The 21,508-nt window shown below is 46.1% G+C and overlaps 1 protein-coding gene across 1 annotated transcript in view; it reads left to right on the plus strand.

Moving 5' to 3' along the window:
- Nucleotides 1-21,508, plus strand: part of NPHP3 (nephrocystin 3) — a 123,939-nt gene that overhangs the window by 64,370 nt on the left and 38,061 nt on the right. Inside the window, exon 4 of the mRNA XM_086939875.1 lies at nt 19,538-19,688. Within this exon, the coding sequence (XP_086796001.1) occupies nt 19,538-19,688 (151 nt within the window). The remainder of the gene's footprint in view (nt 1-19,537; nt 19,689-21,508) is intronic.

Consider the following 21,508-nt stretch of genomic DNA (forward strand, 5'->3'; position numbering starts at 1 on the left):
CGACCTGCACCTATAGCATATCTGGTATCTTATGTTTGGAGGATGTGTTGTCTGATGTAAAAGGTCTCTCGGGCAGAGGCCGTTCAATACTGAATGCTAGTGCGTGCATATGGTTCTTCATGCAATGCGCGGGGGCCATGGGCCTACCATGGTAACGGGTGCAGTAAATTACTTGCAAGGAGACAGGAAGGCCGGGCCCTTTGCTCTGCAGGCTGGAATATGTTTACCTATTTCACTGAACTGGAATGTGTTTTTTGCGGAAGCTTGAACAGATAACTGTAGGCAAAATACCGTCTTGGCAGGCAGGCCAGGCTGAGCCGGGCACCGCTCGTCTGAGCAGGAAGTAAGGTAGAGGTCAGGGATGCATACCTAAACTGCAGCTTTCAGAGACAGAAGAGACTCGGAGCCTCAATTAAGGGCCTGGCTCGACTGAGCCAGAAAAACGTGTGCTTTGCGTTATTTTAAACGTGTAACATGGAAATGCTTCGGAAAAGTAGGCCGTGGTGCAGAATTAACGTTACATTCAGGGAAGGCCTAATAACTGACATGTCAATGTTAGACGGAAATGCAAATGCGTCTTCGTGGCAGGCACGAAAAGGAAATTACATGACATACATGGGGCACGAGTGCATGGTTAGGGTGCGAGTGGGGGTCACACTGACTACCTAAAAATTTCTATTTCCTCATTCCCTCCTTGGCCCCTACTGCGCCCTTCAGGATATATCTATTTTCATGATACCATCTATCTGTTCATATAACATCATCTGCTCATCTTTCTTCATTCGGGAACGGGAACGTGAACTTGGACGGGGAATACAAGACGTGGCGCACAAGCCGCAAATCGCTGGCCCACATTGCAGACAGAGACAACAACTGAATACTATGAGCAGTATTATTCCTAGGAATGACAGTACTTTCCATCCCCAGGCGGATATCACACTCCAGAGCCAACCGGACCATGTCCAGGAGCCAGGATTCTGGTGCATCTGGTGAGCAATCTTATGGAGTCTTGTTATTGCTTTGTACACTGACGGTGCGTTATTAGGAATAAACACACAACAACTGGAGCCGATCACTCTACAAGCCCCGCCCCTATCGGCCAGGATGACGTCAAGGACAAGGCGGTTTTGAAGAACAACAAGTCTCATAGCAGACTGCTCTTCCGTTAAGTTACCTAGAGCAGAAGTAGTCTCATTCACTACTGCTTCCAAAGTTCTGGTTAATCTACGTATTAATTTACTATTTTGAATAGGGCCTATGAAGAAAAAGAATCCTTTATTGAAATCGGTATATTGCTCCAATGTTGTTTCAGTCTGATCGACAATAGGGGACTCGATCTCCCTCTTATGTCTTCTATGTACAAGGTGTGAATTTCGATGATAATCGGATGGGGCTAGAAAAACAGGTGGTAATAGGAATGCAATATAACATGTTCCATCCCAATCTAAGGGCAGACGTACATAAGCTGTCTGACCACAAATAAAATAAGAATGGCGGGAAGCTTTGAAAGTAGACTTTCCTTTATCACTGAATTCGACCACAGCATTACAATCACTGTGTCCAAGATGTACTGAACCATTCTTTTTAACGCATAATTCGCCTGTTACTGGTAAAACTGTTATAAACGGTAAGTCCGAATTAGTCTCGGACTGGACGTTCAGAATCATGAGGTTAAGGGTAAATTCCCTAATCCATACACTTCATTTTCTAGATCGGTCCCTGTCCTTTGGGGAAGGCCGTCCTTGTCTGGGAAACATGCTTTATTCATAACTGTATTCAGATTTCCCCATATCCAATTGCCTTGGGAAACTTTGGACTCACTGTCTAAGGAGGACATTAAAGTAAACCATGCTCCGCACGAACCATTATGTGTAAACGGATAGGGAAAGAGGGGCAGAGCTCCCTTGTATTTCTGATAAGGAGGGAGTCTGCTGCATACCCAGCAATTCGTGGCATTGCTGGTCTGATGAGAATGGTGTAACATACGGATAAAAGTGTTGTTGCGTAGTGCTAGACGATAGGACAATTCGTGTGGTGGCAGGTCACTGAAAGTGTGCTCTATGGTGTCATTGAAAGAAGAATGTACATGTGAGCCAAGAGGAGGAAAGAAAACATGTAACGTCCAGCTTATACATATGATCGTAATACTCAGAAAAAACATAAAAAGCAATGTAATGATGCATCTACTATGTAGATTTTTACAGTATTTCATTTTCTTGACTTTCTGTCTATCTCTCTCACTATTGGGGTCTATCTCATGCATGTCAGAAACCTGTCTAACCGCTTCACCCGAGGGGGACTTAAACAATTAAACGCTGTCTGACTTACTAGACCTCAACTTCGTTTTATACTCCTGTTGCAGAGTTTTCTCTAACAAGGGGAGTTTAGAGTCTGTATCAGAAACGGGGCAGTCCTTGGGAAAAGTCTCTGGACACAGTCCATGAAAACGCTTGATGTGGCTGGAATGGATCCAGCCTTTCCTTCCCTCGACTTTTACTGCGGTCCTCGTGGTCATCAACACCAGTTTCGGTTCCTTCCACCTGGGCTCCAGAGGGCTTGAACGGTCAAAATTTCTTATATGTACCAAGTCTCCCGGAACGATTTCATGCGGTTTCACTTGGGTGTTGTCCGGGAAGGCAGCCGCGACAACACGTAGTGCAGACATCAAGGAAGCCAGGTAATCTGTCAGCATATTACTGTCAACATCTGTGATCTTACGCGGCATAGGCGTCCCCCACATATTCGGTGGTCTGCCAAAGACCACTTCGTACGGGGATAGCCCTGTTCTGGAATGAGCTACCATACGCATGTAAAAGAGGGCAACCGGCAAGGCTACCATCCAATCTATACCTTTTTCTGCACAGACTTTCGCTAACCGTGTTTTCAGGGTCTGATTATGTCTCTCAACGAGACCAGCTGCTTCGGGGTGTCGTACACAGTGGAATTTCCACTGGTATCCTAACAGGAGTGATACCTGTTTCATGAGTTCGGACGAGAATGGCTGTCCATTATCTGAGTACACGACACGGGGCAAGCCGTATCGCAGGAAAAATTCACGGACCAACTGCTTGGCAGTGGTTACAGCAGTGTAATCTGGGACTGGGTACGCTTCTGTCCATCTGGAAAGGGCACATACAATTACGAGGACATACTTGAATCCTCGGCATCTGTCCATCTGGATATAATCCATCTGGAGGACTTCAAAAGGATGGTCAGGAGGATGGAATCCACCTTGTTCCACGGGAATGCCTTTGCCTGGATTGAACTGACAACAGATCATGCAGGTACGTACTTTCTGTTTTGCTGCTGCACGTAAATGCTTGTTGAACCAAATATTCTGGATGCTATCTAGCATAGCTTTTTCTCCTAAGTGTGCTGGACTATGTGCTGTATTAATGATAACTTGAACCATAGAGTCGGGGAGAAACCATGTGGCTTTTCCCTTCGTCATCCATCCCTGATCTGTCTGGACCCCTCCTTGTTCAGTCCATTTCTTGATTTCGTCCGGAGTGGCATGTGTCTGTATGTCGAGTACATCTTGTGTGGGATCCCTGACTGTCATGCAATGCGTCAGTGGAGTTACTTCAGTCTTTGTCATGTCAGTCGATATGTCTGTTTGAGTCTGAGCTGTAAGTTTGGCTGTTCGATCTGCCAGGTCGTTACCCTGGGAAATAGTGTCAGTAACTTTAGTATATGCTTTGCACTTCATGATGGCTATGGCTGTAGGCAAGTGTATGGCTTCTAACAGAGCTTGAATGAGGGAACCATGCTGGATCTTGGCTCCATGGGAGGTCAAAAACCCTCTCTCTTGCCAGAGAACGCCGAAGTCGTGTACGACTCCGAATGCGTACTGTGAATCTGTGTATATGTTTACTTTCAGGTTCTTGGCTCGTATACAGGCTTGGGTCAGAGCAATGAGCTCTGCTGCTTGAGCAGACAGTGTGTCAATACGATGTGTTTCTATGACTTCAGTTTCAGTAGTCACTGCATATGCGGCCACTAACTCTCCTGTGCTTGTTCTCATACATGAACCATCCACAAAGTGTCAGGTCCGGGTCGGGTAATGCAATGTCTGTCAAGTCTTGTCTTGGTTTCGTAATTGTGTTAATGACTTCCACACAGTCAGGTGGTGTAGGGTCTGTTGTGATCGAGGGTAACAGTGTGGCAGGGTTTAATGTATTGCAACGTCTGATCTCTATGTGTGGCTGAAACAGTGTCAGTTCATAACCTGTCAGTCTTGCTATCGTCAAGTGCTGAGTCTGTGTCCTGTTTAGGAGAACTTCCACAGAGTGTGGAACCTGTACTGTCAGGGGATGTCCTAACACTATGGTGTCGCTTTGTCTGATTGCTAGAGCTGTTGCTGCAACTGATTTTAGGCACGCAGGCAGAGCCTGGGCTACTGGATTGTGGAAAGGCCACGGTACCTGCCTTAACGGAGAGGCATCCTCGCGCGGGGATGAGTCCGTCTAACCTAGATGGTAGCTTGTTCCCTCTCCATAGGACTTCTTCTCTCTCTCTCTCCCTCTGCAGGGTCGCCGAGGTCAGAACCCGGAAGACGGTCAACCGGAAGCAGTCCTCCATGAACCCGGAAGTCCCGCCCCCGACTACATCCCGGAAGATAGAAAAACCGGCGAACCACAACGAAGGAGGTTCCAACCCGCGGACTCGTGGCAGGAGGCAGCAAGGAAGGAACCGGAGCTGAGAGAGAGAACCGAGGAGTCAGAGATTCAGGCGGAAGAAGCGGAGGAGGACGCCGACGGCGACGTGTGGACTGATGACTGGTGGAGTCCTCAGGAGGTGGCTGGAGAGCGGCCGCAACTCACCAGGGAGTTGCGGCGGGCCACGTGAGTACCCGTCATCCGTCTCCGTGTGCCTATTGTAGATAGTTGTAGATAGTTGTAAATACCATAGCGCTGCACAATCTGAGCACGAGAGCACTGTATATATATAGATAGGCCCCTTTTGCACCGTGAGCACCCTGTCACCCCTTTTGCCTCCCCTCCTGCTTATCGGCATCTTTCACCTCCCCGCTTAACCCGTCCCTCACTATCCTTTTTTCCGTATCTACACTTCCCGGTGTCGGTGGCAGCTACAGCTCTTGAAAAGAGCAAAAGACTAACGGCCCTGTGTTTCTTCTCTCGCCCCAAACCTCCGAGGCCCACCGATAGAAGTCAAGATCCCACGGAACTGCCGAGAAGGAAATCTTACACCATCCTGAAGACAGCAGCACAGCGGCAGGACGTCTTCCACTTCCCGTCACGGCCGGAGTCTTCTCTACTCCGGACTTCGCAAAGAACCCCATCGGTCCCCTTTTTCAGAGACTTATTATCACCACCTACCTGTGTCCACAATAAAGCTCGCTAAACATAGCGCACTATATCTGGCCTCCCCGCCTGTTATTCCGGCCCGCCAACGCCCACACCCCACAAGTGGTGTCAGAAGTGGGATTTCCCGGAGGCATGGAGGCCGCAGTCAAGAAACTGGCCGAAAGCCAGGAACAGCTTGGGCAAATGATGGAAAGGTTCCTGAAAACCGCGGAGGATGACCGGGGTCAACTCCACTACGTCCTGAAGGGGCAAGGCACAGCCCAGGACCAGGCACTCGGGAAACTCACGGAGGCAATGGGACAGCAGAGACCCTTGGCACCCTTACCGTCGGTGGTTCTACAAAAGTATGTCGCGGGGGAAGACCCCGACTTCTTTTTCACGAATGTTGAAAGGCTGGCTCAAGCGGCGAATTGGCCTGAAAATCGCTGGGGTCATTATTTAGGACCATTGTTGACTGGGGAATTACAGTCTGCCTACCAACAGGCCAACCTACAAGGGCAGACGCCGTATGCCGACATCAAGACCTGCATCCTCGAGCGTCTAGGGATAGATGAGGAGTCCTATAGGATTCGCCTAAGACAAGTCCGAGAGGGGCCCCAAGAAACTCCTCGAGCCCTCTCTTATCGTATCCAGGACCTAACCACCCGGTGGTTGAAACCTACGACGTCCACTAAAGAGGAGATAGTGGCTAAAATAAACCTGGAACAATTCCTCGCATCTCTTCACCCGGTCACCCAAAAATGGGTGCGGCAGCATGCCCACCTGACGCTCGACAGGGCGGTCGAGATAGCCAGTGCCTACAGCAAAGCCCAAGAAGTTCAGAAAATCAAAGAGAAGCTCCTCCCTCGGGGGCCACATGGAAGTCACATCCGTCCCCCCCGACCACCTGTTCCCCGAAGGCCGGACCCTGTCCCTTTCGTGCCCTATCCAATGATGCCTCGACCAAACCCACCCGGACCACAATGTTACCACTGCGGTGGTTTTGGACACATCGCCCGTCATTGTCCGCAGAAGGAGGAGCCCATGGAAGTTGGGGTGACCCGGAATTATGTGTGTCTTACTGCAGGAGTCTCACCCCCACCGTTTAGGTGTCCAGTTAAGATCAACAACCACCCCCTGATGGCACTGGCCGACACCGGGTGCAGACACAGCGTAGTACGACCTCAGGACATGCCGAAACCAGTCGGCCCTGTCACAGGGTCCGTAGCCATCAAATGCGTCCATGGAGACACCAAGAGCTACCCCACAGCACGAGTCACAGTACAAACCAGCACCGACCTCGGAAGGACCCTGAATGTAGGACTGATACCTAACTTGCCAGAGCAAGCAATTCTAGGAAGTGATTATAGCGGTCTCCCCCTTCTCCTAAGAGACACTACCAATTCCCTGGAAAAGTGGTGGAAGGAAGCCCCCTTTTCACAAAACCAAACCTTGAGTCCCTCTCCAGAGAAACAGACCAAAACCAAGAGCCAAAAGAAAAAGGAAAGAAGGAGGTACATTGGAGCATATCCGGTACAAGAGGCGCTGCATCCCTGGGAGACGGACCGCGAATTCCGAGCCGCACAGCAGGAAGATCCCGTACTTCAGAATGCATGGGGCCAGGCCCATGACAACGAGGACCCGCTGCATGTAGGTCCCTACTTCTTCCGGTCTAGAGGCCTGTTGTATCGGAAAGCGGACCCACAGAAACCTCCCCAATTAGTTATTCCGGGTCCATTCCGGGACAAGGTGTTGTTCCTCGCACATAGTCATCTCCTGGGCGGCCATTTCGGGGAAGAAAAGACAGGACAGGCAATACTCGAGAAATTCTACTGGCCTGGAGTGTATAGCCAAATTAAACAATATTGCAAGGAATGTGCCATCTGTCAAAAGAATAGCCGCTACCGACCCCCTAGGGCACCCCTCCGCCCTCTGCCGCTCATAGACATACCCTTCAGCCGGGTAGGAATGGACCTTATCGGGCCCATGTTGCCCTCTAGGAGCGGTTGTAGGTATGCCTTGGTGGTGGTGGACTATGCTACACGCTTCCCGGAAGCCGTCGCCCTGAAACATCCCACCACCCAGATTATAGCGAAAGCCCTGGTGTCTATCTTTGCACGGGTGGGATTTCCACAGGAGATTTTAACTGACCAAGGGACCCCATTTGTGTCCGCCTTGATTCGCCAGGTATGCTCCCAGTTAGGAATCAAGCAACTAAGAACCTCGGCGTACCACCCCCAATCTGATGGGCTAGTGGAACGCTACAACGCCACCTTGAAAGCCACCCTGAAAAAACTATTGGATCTGGAAAGCAAGAGGTGGGAGGAGATGTTGCCTCTGGCTCTGTTCGCCAATCGGTGCAAAACCCAAAGCAGCACCGGATATTCCCCATACGAACTGTTGTATGGGAGACCTCCCAGAACACTCTTAGATATGGCTCGCGAGGCTTGGGAGGCAGAACCCGATCGTACACGTCCCCTTCCCGAGTATGTTGACAATCTGAAGACCCACCTCACCCAAATCCGAGACATTGTACGACAGCATATGGAAAAGGCACAAACAACACAAAAACAACAGTATGATAAGGGAGCCAAGAAGAGGTCCTTGGCTATTGGTGATCTGGTGTTATTACTCCTACCATCCTCTGACCATAAGCTTCTAGGGCAATGGCAGGGACCATTCTCTGTCATCCGACAGGTAACCCCCGTCACTTACGAGATAGAGACCGAGCCTACTCGAGGAGTCCGGCAGATATATCACAACAATCTTTTGAAGAAATGGGAGGGGCCACGACCCGTCCTATCTGGTGAACCGGTGGTTACCCCTATGCCCTTTGAAGGATGCATAGATTCGGATCTACCCCCTTCAATGACAGAGGAACTAAAACATATGTTGTCCCCGGTACAGAACGTCTTCTCCTCCCTGCCCGGACGCACAACACTAGTGGAACATCCATCCAGACTGATCCTGGGGTAACCGTGAGACAACGGCCCTATCGTGTCCCGGAAGCTCGCAGAAACATAATAAAGAAGGAAACAGAACAGATGTTGCAGATGGGCATTATCGAGCCGTCGGTTAGCAGCTGGAACTCTCCAATAGTCCTGGTCCCCAAACCCGACAGCTCGGTGCGTTTCTGTATTGACTTCCGAGCAGTAAACAAAGTCTCACGGTTTGATTCATACCCCCTTCCACGGGTTGATGAGATGGTGGAAAGGATAGAAGCAGCAAAGTACATCAGCACGCTCGATTTATGCAAGGGGTACTGGCAGATACCCCTGAAGGACGATGATAAACGGAAGACCGCCTTCTCCACCCCTGAGGGCCTGTTTCAGTTCCGAGTAATGCCTTTTGGCTTACACGGAGCCCCTGCCACTTTTCAGAGGGCCATGAATAGGGTCCTACAGCCCCACTCCCACTATGCTGGGGCTTATTTGGATGATATAGTGATACACAGCAATACCTGGGACCAACATTTGGAGCACCTCAGGGCGGTGGTGTCCGCTCTGGGCAACAGTGGGTTTACCATAAACCCGGCCAAGACAGCCTTGGCCGCTCAAAGTGTCAAGTACCTGGGCTATCTTTTAGGGGAAGGCCTCATCCGGCCCCAAGACAACAAGATAGAGGCCATCCGGTCCATACCATTCCCTCAGACCAAGACAGAACTTAGGGCCTTTCTGGGGCTTCTGGGGTATTATAGACGGTTCATACCGAACTTTTCCCAAACAGCTGTTCCCCTGACAGATTTGCTAAAGAAAAGTACCAAAACAGAAGAGGCCCTAAGACATCCCTCGGTTCCTTTACTACAGGCCTTCGAAGCTTTAAAACAGGCCCTCCTATCCAGACCCGTCCTTGTTAGCCCTGACTATAGCCAACCATTCATCCTACAAACGGATGCATCCGATCAAGGGTTGGGGGCCGTCCTATCCCAGAGAGACCCAGGTGGGAATGAAAGACCCATTTTATACATCAGCAGGAAGCTCTATCCCAGGGAAATGAACTATGCCTGTGTCGAGAAGGAGGCTCTAGCTATAAAATGGGCAGTGGACAGTCTCCGCTATTACCTAGAGGGACGGGAATTTGTGCTAGAGGGACGGTTGCGGGCCATCCATGCCCCTCTGGCATGGATGGCCCGCAACCGAGGCCACAACGACCGTGTCCTCCGGTGGTTCCTTTCCCTTCAGCCCTATCGGTTCACAACCGAACATAGAAAAGGGGCCGAACAGGGCAATGCAGATTACCTCTCTCGTTTTCCTTGTTCTCCCACCCCCACAAGTAAGACAGCTAGGGAAAGGGGATGTGGAAAGGCCACGGTACCTGCCTTAACGGAGAGGCATCCTCGCGCGGGGATGAGTCCGTCTAACCTAGATGGTAACTTGTTCCCTCTCCATAGGACTTCTTCTCTCTCTTTCCCTCTGCAGGGTCGCCGAGGTCAGAACCCGGAAGACGGTCAACCGGAAGCAGTCCTCCATGAACCCGGAAGTCCCGCCCCCGACTACATCCCGGAAGATAGAAAAACCGGCGAACCACAACGAAGGAGGTTCCAACCCGCGGACTCGTGGCAGGAGGCAGCAAGGAAGGAACCGGAGCTGAGAGAGAGAACCGAGGAGTCAGAAATTCAGGCGGAAGAAGCGGAGGAGGACGCCGACGGCGACGTGTGGACTGAGGACTGGTGGAGTCCTCAGGAGGTGGCTGGAGAGCGGCCGCAACTCACCAGGGAGTTGCGGCGGGCCACGTGAGTACCCGTCATCCGTCTCCGTGTGCCTATTGTAGATAGTTGTAGATAGTTGTAAATACCATAGCGCTGCACAATCTGAGCACGAGAGCACTGTATATATATAGATAGGCCCCTTTTGCACCGTGAGCACCCTGTCACCCCTTTTGCCTCCCCTCCTGCTTATCGGCATCTTTCACCTCCCCGCTTAACCCGTCCCTCACTATCCTTTTTTCCGTATCTACACTTCCCGGTGTCGGTGGCAGCTACAGCTCTTGAAAAGAGCAAAAGACTAACGGCCCTGTGTTTCTTCTCTCGCCCCAAACCTCCGAGGCCCACCGATAGAAGTCAAGATCCCACGGAACTGCCGAGAAGGAAGACTTACACCATCCTGAAGACAGCAGCACAGCGGCAGGACGTCTTCCACTTCCCGTCACGGCCGGACGTCTTCTCTACTCCGGACTTCGCAAAGAACCCCATCGGTCCCCTTTTTCAGAGACTTATTATCACCTCCTACCTGTGTCCACAATAAAGCTCGCTAAACATAGCGCACTATATCTGGCCTCCCCGCCTGTTATTCCGGCCCGCCATCGCCCACACCCCACATGGATCCAATGTACTAGAAAAATAAGCACAAGGCTTGTGTTTTCCTGCTTGATCTTGTGTCAGAACAGATAATGCTGTGCCATCGCGTTCAGTGACAAAAAGTGTAAAAGGTTTGCTGTAACATGGTGTCGCTAAAACTGGTGCTTGACATAGGGCTTTCTTCAATTCATCAAAAGCAAGTGTATGTTCCTGAGTCCAAGGGAAGACAGTCGAAGTCGCTGCCTCCTGTGTTGTCAACTGTATGAGTGGCTTTGCTAGATATGCATACTGAGGAATCCATTGTCTACAGTAAGAAGTGAGGCCAATGAAGGCCCGTACTTCCTTTTGTGTCTTGGGCTGTGGAAGATGTGCAATTAACTGGATACGGTCAGGTGTCAACTGTCTACCCCTCTTGGACAGCAAGTGTCCAAGGTAAACCACTTGCTGGGCACAGAATTGTAACTTTGAAGGGGACACCTTGTGCCTCTTTTCCGCCAGAAAATATAAGACTGTCAGTGATGCACGTTCACAATCTCGTTCTGTTCGGGCTGTGATCAGCAGATCATCAACATACTGGAGTAGGGCAGTGTCAGTAGGCATGTGAATACTGTCAAGTTGTCGTTTTAAAGCTTGGCTGTAGATACTAGGGCTCTCTGTAAATCCTTGAGGAGCACGTGCAAATTTGAAGCTTCGGCCATTTAAACAGAATCCGAAAAGATACTGGCTTTCCGGATGAATGGGGACACTAAAGAAGGCGTTCTGGAGATCGATTACAGTGAAGAACGCAGGTTCTGAGTCCATAGCAGTCAATAGTGACGAAATGTCTAGGACCACAGGGTACTGCGGTATTATGCATTTGTTTAATTCTCGGAGATCAATCACCAATCTGTAGACCGGTGGTGCATTCGGGTCAGTTCGTTTAAGAATCGGAATGATAGGGGAATTACATACATTGGAGTCAGTTTCTACAAACACTCCTTGTGCAATGAGCTCTTCAACAATTTTCAGTAAAGCCTCTACAGCATCAGGTGGTAACTTGTATTGTCGGATTCGTGGCAGTACAACTCCTTGTTTGAGAGTGACACGGTATGGTGTAATGTGCATACAACCTATATCAGTTGGGCCTTGCGCCCATAAATGCTGTGGAACATTCTGAAGTCTGGGATCAAAATCTCTCAAAACATAATGACCTTTAAAATCACGTAAAAACAATCTCACTCCTTCCGGAGAACAACAAATCACTGCACCTAGCGCTTTCAACGTTTTAATACCAAGCAAGTTTTCTGGACATGATTTCGTAAGCAGCAAGTCTGTAGTTCGAGATAACGGACCAACTTCTAGGGGAACCGGTTTTGATACTTCATTAACAATAGGCTTTCCTGAAAATCCCAGGGAAACATTCTGTGAGCCTGAGAGGGGTGCCCCTGGAACCTCGTCATGACTGATGGTAGTTCTGCTCGCCCCTGTGTCAATCATAAACTTTCTGTCTTTCCCTAATACCTGACTATGTACATAGGGACCCTCTTGATCTACAGGAACCTCGATAAGGGGCAAACCAACCTCCCTCTCTAGGCTGTTTCATGAGTACTGCTGATAATCTGGGTAGTCTGACTGTGCATACTGGTACATTTGTTGCATGACATGTTGTGTGGCAGCTATGGGTTGGGGCTGGGGTACTGCTACTGTCTGTTGTGGATTCTGTGGAGGTTGCGTGTTCTGCGGAATATTTTGTGGAACATGTTCTTGTCTAGGTGGACGCAGTCTTTCTTTCGTTTTGCCAGTAGCTATATTGTATTTCAGGACAGTACATTCGTTTATATAGTGACCTGGCTGTTTACAGTAGTTGCAGTTCCCTTTAACAGGAGCTGCAGGATGACTGGTCGGTGTCGTACCCCTCTTCTGACCATCAACTGGGACAGACTGAGCAACTAGTACTTTCATTTTCGTGTCTTTCATGCGTCTCTGTTCGTGTTCTTCTCTAATTCGGTTTTGATGGTACTGTAACATTTGCAACATTTGGGAAGGGGTATTAGCTTGCCAGGTACTCTCTACCTTTAGTACTCTATTTTTAACCTGTGGTAAGGAATTCTCTACTAATTTGGTCACAAAAAGATGTGGGTACGATTCACTACTTGTCTTCAGGCCGCTATTAATAATGAAACATTTCTCGAATCTGGAATAAAAATCGCTAGTGTCTTCATCTTGTTTCTGTTTGCAGGCTGAGATAGCATCCCAGTCTTCCTTTTTAGTTGTCAATAACCTCGGCAGGACTGTACTAATAATTCTGGTAATGCTTTAGCTTTTTCCCCAAGACCAGTACCAGGGACTCGCGTATTTTCTTCGTGTTCTAATTCTGCCCAATCAATCTTTTTCTCACCCACCTCCCATTCTTTTTCTTTAGGTTTTTCGTAAATCCCTGCAGGCAACAGAACTTTCAACATTTTAATAATATCGGGATACGTGTACTCCCCCATGCGGAGCATGTCTTTTAATTCACGGTGAAACCCTGCTGGATCTTTATCGTGACAGGGTACTAATTTTTTCATTTCCAATAATTCCATTTTCGTTAAGGGTGCGTATACGAATACTCGTTCAAGCTCACCATCCGTCTTCCGGACTGGATGAACTTCTCGTAAGGGGTTCTGTCTGTCTATGTAAAATGTTTTCCGTACTGGGGGTGGAACGGGGACAAAATGTGTAGTCAGGAAAGTCCTGTATTTGTGTCACTGTTCTAGAATGATATTAATTAAATCGGTACCTAGGCCTCTCCATCTACCTAGGAGTAACTCTTCCAATATATTATATAGGGGACCTGGATCAGAATGCTGACTTTCATACAATGTAATGAGATGTTGAATCATGTACATACCAGCTAATCGCTGTTCGTCAGGGGAAAGATTCAAAAATGTTTGCGCTACTGAGTCATCTTTATATACGCTAGTATTGCCAGCCCATTGTACTGCTGACCGGGCTAGTTCCTGTTCATGCATGGAGCTAAGTTCACTGTAACCTATTCGTTGTTTCAGTACTTTATCAGTGGCTTGGAATAGATGCTCAAGAGAACATTGTTCTGGTATAGGAGAAAGAAAAATTTTCTTGCATTCTAGGCGTATGGGTTTGTCAAAGGGTCTCGCCCTACCTACGTACGCTATTCTATTTGGGGTTTCAGTTTCTATATCATCGTCTTCTGAGACTTCATCCTCCGCTTTATCGGCTTCTCTCGCTGCTCTTTCTCTCTCGTGTATGTCTACAATTACTTTACGAATCTTTCTGTACATGGCTTCTATACAACCTTGTCTACTATGTTTACCATCAGCTATGTTATCACTCCATTTTGTCAAGACATTCATCTCTTCTTTATTATAACCGGGCTGGTCTTGTTCCCTTATCAAACAATTTATCAGAAACTGTAAGATCATATTTTGAGTCTCCACCTTCCTGTGTGCCATGGCCTCGTGAATACTTTCTGGTCTCTCCCCCGTTCTAATAAAGTGATATATGTTGTCTAAATGTTCCCGCATATCTGGTAAAATAGTCAAATAGTTTGTAACACGTCGTAGACGTATTGAATATAGAATCATATGGTCTTCGCCTGGTACTAGATCATATCTGCAATCAGTGAGGTACTGTTTAAGGGCTGCGTATGTAGTTACTTTTGGTGAGCGTTGTAATGCTGCTTCTCTTAGTGTTGTTCGTTTTACTTGAGGCGGGGTGATAGGGGTACCTCCTACTGCACCTCCTGAAGTGTGATCGTCAACTATTACTGGTTGTGCTGTCGCTGGTGGTAGTGTAGCTGGTAAAGTAGGTGTAGTAGAAGTAGGTGTAGGCAATGCAGGTTGGCCCTGGGTTGTTGGCGGATTAAAGGGATTGCCAGGACCAGTGGCAGGAGGGACAGTGGGGGGAATCGTGTCTTGAACAGGGTTGTGAGGATGAATATTAGGAGGAGGATTTGTATTTGCATGTTCTGGGACAGTGTCATCTAAGTAAGAAGAAAGAAAAATTTCCGCTGCGGTCTGTTTATGACGGAGTTTAGTTGGAACCAGTGGTGGCGGTAAATTACTGGGTACTTCCGAGGTGGCCTTAGGTAGGCCCTCGGCGAGAAGGGGGTACATGCCTTTCATAATGGCATTTCTTTGTCGGTCTAATTGTTCTGCTCTAACTCGTTCACCTTCTTCTAGTAGTTCTTTTTCTTGGGCTTTTTCTGATGATTCTCTACTTTTTTCTGCTTTCCTAATTTCTTTCTCTGTTCTTCTATGCGCTTCTTTACGCCACAATTCTATGGCATCTTTCTGGGATTGTCTGGCTTTCTTTTTCCACACTGCTTCTTCTACTCTCATGATGCACTCAGCATCCCATGTCCCTGAGACAGGCCATCTATATTTCTCTTCCAGATCTTTGGTGTAGTCAACCCATAAGTCTAAGTACAGTATGGCATCTAAAACAACACGTGATGGACCGAATGTGGATCAATGTCACACATTCCCACAGTATGGCATCTAAGCCATGTTTATGGTACATAAAATGTCCGGGAGTGTCCCTAGGCGGGACGGGAACTGCTTCTTCGAGTATCCCTTTCCTGGTTCCTATCTGACCTAATTTCGAAAACAGCGGCATGTTTGAACTTTACTTGAGCGTTAACACAATAAACACAGTAATGAATAGCAAACAATCATTCATACCACGACATTAAACACATTAAAACATTTCAGACTGATACTACCTGGTACATAGAAAAACATAAATTCTGAAAATCTCGAGAAACAATACTAGAATACTGGATTACTAGATGCACTGCTAAAACAGTACAGACATACCGGTCCCATAAAGAGACACGTCATACCGTATCCACCTAAGTGAACACGTCTTGACCGGGTCTGTGTACCCAGACCCGTCTTGACCGGGCACAAATTAATGAACCCGTCTAGATGCGCCCCAGCAACGGTACTCACCGGGAAGCAAAACTGAAGGCCTCGGAAACTCGACACTGCACTGGACTGGACTGCTATGGCGTCTGGCTGCTACTACGCATGCGCTTTGGAACAGGTGGGCCTCCAATACCTCAGACCTTGCTCTCTCGGCTTGGGCTCTGGTCGGGACTCTCCGCATTCCTCACCGCCTCGTCTGGATGCCGGACCGCAGTCTCCGTCTCCTCCTTGGGCCTGAGGGAGATAGCGGGAAAACCCGCAGGTGTGCACAGGAGTCCGTCACGGCTGTAGAAGGGGTCAGGGGCCTGCGTTACATCGCCGGCGCGTGGGGAAGGGGAGGGGTCCCTATTTGGGCGCCAGATTATGTGGTAAATAAAATTACCGGGACTATTTTTCTATACATTAAATGACAATAAGAATAGCTCAATAAAATGAGAGGCAGAGTCCGTGGTATCTGAGTCATACGGGCTTTATTTAAGTGGCTCGAGACACTGGACATCGGGTTCCATCACCACTAAGGTTCAGGAAGGGATATTCAACATTTTATTAACATCACACATTATATATAGTAAAACTGTATAATGGAAATGAATACAGTAGGCGTAACAAGTGAAAAGAGAGAAGCGATAAGAACACATGGGCGTAAAAGAAGGCGTGTACAGGGGCGTACACAGAGGTGTGTGCTGGAAGCGTCACAGAAGTGTCATAGGTGGGTGGATGCATAGAGAAATTCTGCAGGGTCAGCAGAAACCTTTACCCTGGATGCGTGCGCAACTGAGCATGACGTGTAACAAAGGGGAGCTGGGGGGCTTGACTCCTTGACTAGTAGAGGAGTCTGGTGTCTGGGATGTCAGAACGACCTGCACCTATAGCATATCTGGTATCTTATGTTTGGAGGATGTGTTGTCTGAAGTAAAAGGTCTCGGGCAGAGGCCGTTCAATACTGAATGCTAGTGCGTGCATATGGTTCTTCATGCAATGCGCGGGAGCCATGGGCCTACCATGGTAACGGGTGCAGTAAATTACTTGCAAGGAGACAGGAAGGCCGGGCCCTTTGCTCTGCAGGCTGGAATATGTTTACCTATTTCACTGAACTGGAATGTGTTTTTTGCGGAGGCTTGAACAGATAACTGTAGGCAAAATACCGTCTTGGCAGGCAGGCCAGGCTGAACCGGGCACCGCTCGTCTGAGCAGGAAGTAAGGTAGAGGTCAGGGATGCATACCTAAACTGCAGCTTTCAGAGACAGAAGAGACTCGGAGCCTCAATTAAGGGCCTGGCTCGACTGAGCCAGAAAAACGTGTGCTTCGCGTTATTTTAAACGTGTAACATGGAAATGCATTGGAAAAGCAGGCCGTGGTGCAGAATTAACGTTGCATTCAGGGAAGGCCTTAGAACTGACATGTCAATGCTAGACGGAAATGCAAATGCGTCTTCGTTGCAGGCACGAAAAGGAAATTACATGACATACATGGGGCACGAGTGCATGGTTAGGGTGCGAGTGGGGGTCACACTGACTACCTAAAAATTTCTATTTCCTCACAACTCCAATCTACATCAAATTGGAGTAGGTGCAAAACACTAATTAATAATTAATAATCCTACTCCAATTTACATTAATTACATTTAGCCGCTGGACACTAATTATTTAATTAATTATATTCCCGCACCAATTAAAGTTAATTAGATATAGGTGGTGAACACTAATTAATAAATTACCACTATTCCTACCCCAATGAACTAACAATTGATGTAGGTACTGGACACTAATTAATTAATTTTTTAATAAATAATTGTAAAAAAAATTTTTTATAAATAATTTTATACTTACATTTTAATACACTCCCCACCCTTATCCCCTATAAACCCAATAACCCGCTCCTAAAACTAGATATCTATTAATAATTTTTATATATTTTTTTAAATTATTAATTTTTATATTAAATTGTTTAATATATTTTTAATTATTTTATATTTTTTTACTTACATTTTAATACACTCCCCACCCTTATCCCCTATAAACCCAATAACCCGCTCCTAAAACTAGATATCTATTAATAATTTTTATATATTTTTTTAAATTATTAATTTTTATATTAAATTGTTTAATATATTTTTAATTATTTTATATTTTTTTACTTACATTTTAATACACTCCCCACCCTTATCCCCTATAAACCCAATAACCCGCTCCTAAAACTAGATATGTTTTTATAAAATATTTATTTATTAAATGTATTTGATTATTTTTCTATTTACATTTTATGAATGTTTATGTACTAATTTTGAATTTTTTTTTCACTACTATTTTTTTTTCCATTACTACACGATATTTTATATTGTCGATAATTTGTCATACGATATCATTGTTTTCGATATTTAATCTTACTTACCTATTACGATATTTTTGTATCCGATATTTTTGCTTCCCAATATTATTGACCTTCGATATTTTTACTTCGATATTTTGTCATTACGATATTTTTTTTTCGATATTTTGTCTGATTACCTGAAAAATCACACAAAAATTCAGGGACAGCATCCAGAATGCTTCTTTACTGTGTACTTTTATTGAAACATAAGATAACTTAAGTGTGTGAAACCAAAGCCAGCACCCAATACCTAAAAAATGTCCTCCACACCCAACCGGTAGTGTGACACAAAAGTCAGGGGAAACACCTATGTAGCATTCCTACAAATGTTTACTGTGAAGATCCTCTTAGTCTTAGAAGCATCGGTCCCCCCTTTCTGATCTACCATTTAACTGATCTGGTAGACCATACCTGAGAGGCCTAAGAGCAGGAAGGGATATTTGTAGTAAAGGGTTTACTGCTAAGTAACATAGGGATCATACATACATTCTTCCATGTGTCTTTTTAGAGATAACCCTGGCAAGAAAATTAACTTGAATGAATGAATATTTAGATGGAACCCTCCGCCTTTTGCAAGGTCTGTTTATACCATTCATCCAGGAGTATCTAGAAAACGTGGGTTTGAAGTGCTACTTTACTGTGGGAGAACATGGAGATTGCTCCAAGTTGATAGGGGACCAAGCTCCAGTGAATTGGACCGCCCACAGGAAATGCTACGCCACCTCTAGATTTCATTTTCCAAAGAGGTACTGGCAGATGGGCTTGAACCTGGCTTTTTTATTGTCAAGGTGGTGAGTGGTGGTGAATATGTTGGCCATAGGAGGTGGGCAATGACTTTGTCGTGAATATGTGTTAAAGAGGTACCCGTTTCTTGAAAGGACAGAAATTTGAATGTGCCAACTAAATCTAGCTGTTTTGTCTGAGTACATAAAGCTGTACTGGAAGGCTTTATAGATTATAATAATACAAAAACTTACATTTAGGAAATGTTAGAATACTATCTTTTTACATTTACCCCCACTTTGAATGTTAAACATAATTTTCCCATTCTTCTCAACTGTCACTGATGTTTATGTATAAAGTAATCTACGCTCATACATCCTTAATAAGTGGGTACATTTTGCTTATATACTTTTTTTATTTTTACTAATGTCCTTTTTGTACTTATTTTCATATATCTCATTAGAGGATCTCCACCACTTAGTTATTTAACTTAAACAAACCAGCTCCCTTAACAGTTTGGAGCAATTTCTATTATTCAAGGATGAATAGGCTTTAATTTACAAATCTCAATCCCCTGATATACTTGTGGCGATTAAGACTCGACTTATGAAGATTCTGGTGGGACTGTAGAAGTCTCCTTGCAGGCTGTCAAATACTCCAAAGGGTGTTTCGGGTTCCTGGTCAGGTGGCCAAGCCCTATTTCATCAGAAGTTTAAACTTTCTCCTTGTGGAAGATGCTGGTCAGTAATCACAGGCTCCTAAAAGCCACGGAATAAAGGAAGGATGAAAACCAGTGCCACAAAAGACTACAGCTGCCTTTTATTTTGAAATGTAATTAAAGACATTTCTGTCAGACTTTACTTCACTTTTTCTGTATTATGTGCATTCTTTTACTTTTCAATTTTTATTATTGACAGATATTTAGAGAAACTAAGGAGAAAGAGATCCAAGACCTGCTTCGAGCCAAACGGGAACTTGAGGCTAAGCTGCAGAGATTGCAATCTCAGGGGATCCAGGTGTTTGACCCAGGAGAATCAGATTCTGATGACAATTGCACAGATGTCACTGGTAACCACTTTTTTAAAAATCATTTGTGCCAAGACTTTGCCGTGCACACCAAGAAAATCTCTTGCCTATTAAATGGCTGCCGCTTAGATCGTTTTCCTTGTCCCACTTCGTTACCCTGCACTCACTTTGAAACCCAATAATTTTTTCTTTTTCTAAAAAAATACAATGAAGCAAAGGTGCTATGATACTAAGTAGGCTGATCCCCAAAACATTCTAAATCTCTGACCCTAAAACCCAGCATCCGAACAATAAGAGTAGCACTTGCGTAAAGCCAATGGTAGTGTTTGCCGGTGCTATTAGTGTAAATGACCAGTAAATTATGAACCAATGGTCTGTTAGTCATTGTCCAGGATTTAACTGATCTTACTGATTTTCTGTCAGACAGATATAGGTCTATACCTACTATGACATAACCAAATGTACCAAACGTTAGGGGTCCGAACCGTTAAAACGACCTGTAGTGGCTAAAATTTCCTTTTTCTGCTTCATCTGTGGCCCTAATGAGCACCCACTTAGACTCCCCTTTTGTAACTAAGAACTGGTATTTGGTATTAAAGCTCACCCACATAAGCAATGCCTTCAGAACAATAAAGGCCAGGAAAATAATTTAACCAGTTCCTCAGTGTAGATGGCTGACTTCAGCCAAAGCAAGAATACTCCACACTGGTACACCACACTCCATGGAATTAGAAGGAGCAGATATGGGCACATTAAAAGATATTCGGCTGATTGGGGTGGCTGCAGAATTATCAATAATATTACAATGAAAGAGTCCCTGCGGCTTCGTGACTCAGGTGATGCTTATCGCCGATCTTTTGTCTTTCTTCCCAGCAATTAGGTTGCAGGGATCTTATTGCTTCTGGGTAGTCTTACTTCTGTACACTGTCCTATGTAGAGCTTCATGTCAGCTTGAGACTTTGCAGATCTTCGAGAGGTCAGTGAAGCTCTGCTCTACACAGGGCAGGACAGTTCTTCCTCTTTGACAGGTCAAAGGGCAAAGGTCTCTAGGAATCCAGGCGTGTCCCCCATTCTGATAAGGAATTCTTGTCCAGCAAAGGTTCTGTCTTTGACAATGTGTCTCCTCTGGGCTGATCTGCAGTGTCTAGTTGGAGTCCTATCAATTTATGAAAGTCACTAGTTTAAGGAGAGTAGTATTTATCCTTATTTGGTGGCCAGAGCAGGAAATCTGAGGTAACTCATATAGTTTGTGCAAAAGTCTTCTCTCAATTAGATAGAAGTTCATCTTCCTTATCTGTTTCCAGTTTTCACTGATGTATGGAACAGGCTAGTTCAAAGCCCAAAAAGCAGACCACCATTGTGAGCCAGCAGCACAGTAAGCGAGGCTCCGGGAGCTTGAGGGATGCAGCATAATTCATACTGAACTAAGGAAGGGGGATGGGACATGTCCCCATATACCACAGGTACGACTGGTTTTGGTAAGGGGGCCCAGAGCACAAGACATTGTAGGAGTGTCTTATAACCAGACAATGGACTACATCTAGTGAGCTCAATGTCTTGGGCAACCATGCAAACAATGTCACAGGGGACAACACCATTTATTCTGTTGCAGTGAAACTCGGATACAGTTACACACGCAAACTGTCTAAAAATATCTTGCATATCTTCCACTTATGAGGATAGATAAGCAACTCCATGTATGGAAGCATGGATTGATCTGTACAGGTGATTAATCATTATTTTTTTAAAATTCATGTTATCACAACACAACTTTTATTGCAGATTAAGCAAATGCCTCCCCTCCTATTGCATTCATTCTGGATAAATCAGTGACAAATCAAATCCTTTATTGAATACACTTC

The sequence above is a fragment of the Lissotriton vulgaris genome, chromosome 10, assembly GCF_964263255.1.
Source record: "Lissotriton vulgaris chromosome 10, aLisVul1.2, whole genome shotgun sequence".
Lineage (NCBI taxonomy): Eukaryota > Metazoa > Chordata > Amphibia > Caudata > Salamandridae > Lissotriton > Lissotriton vulgaris.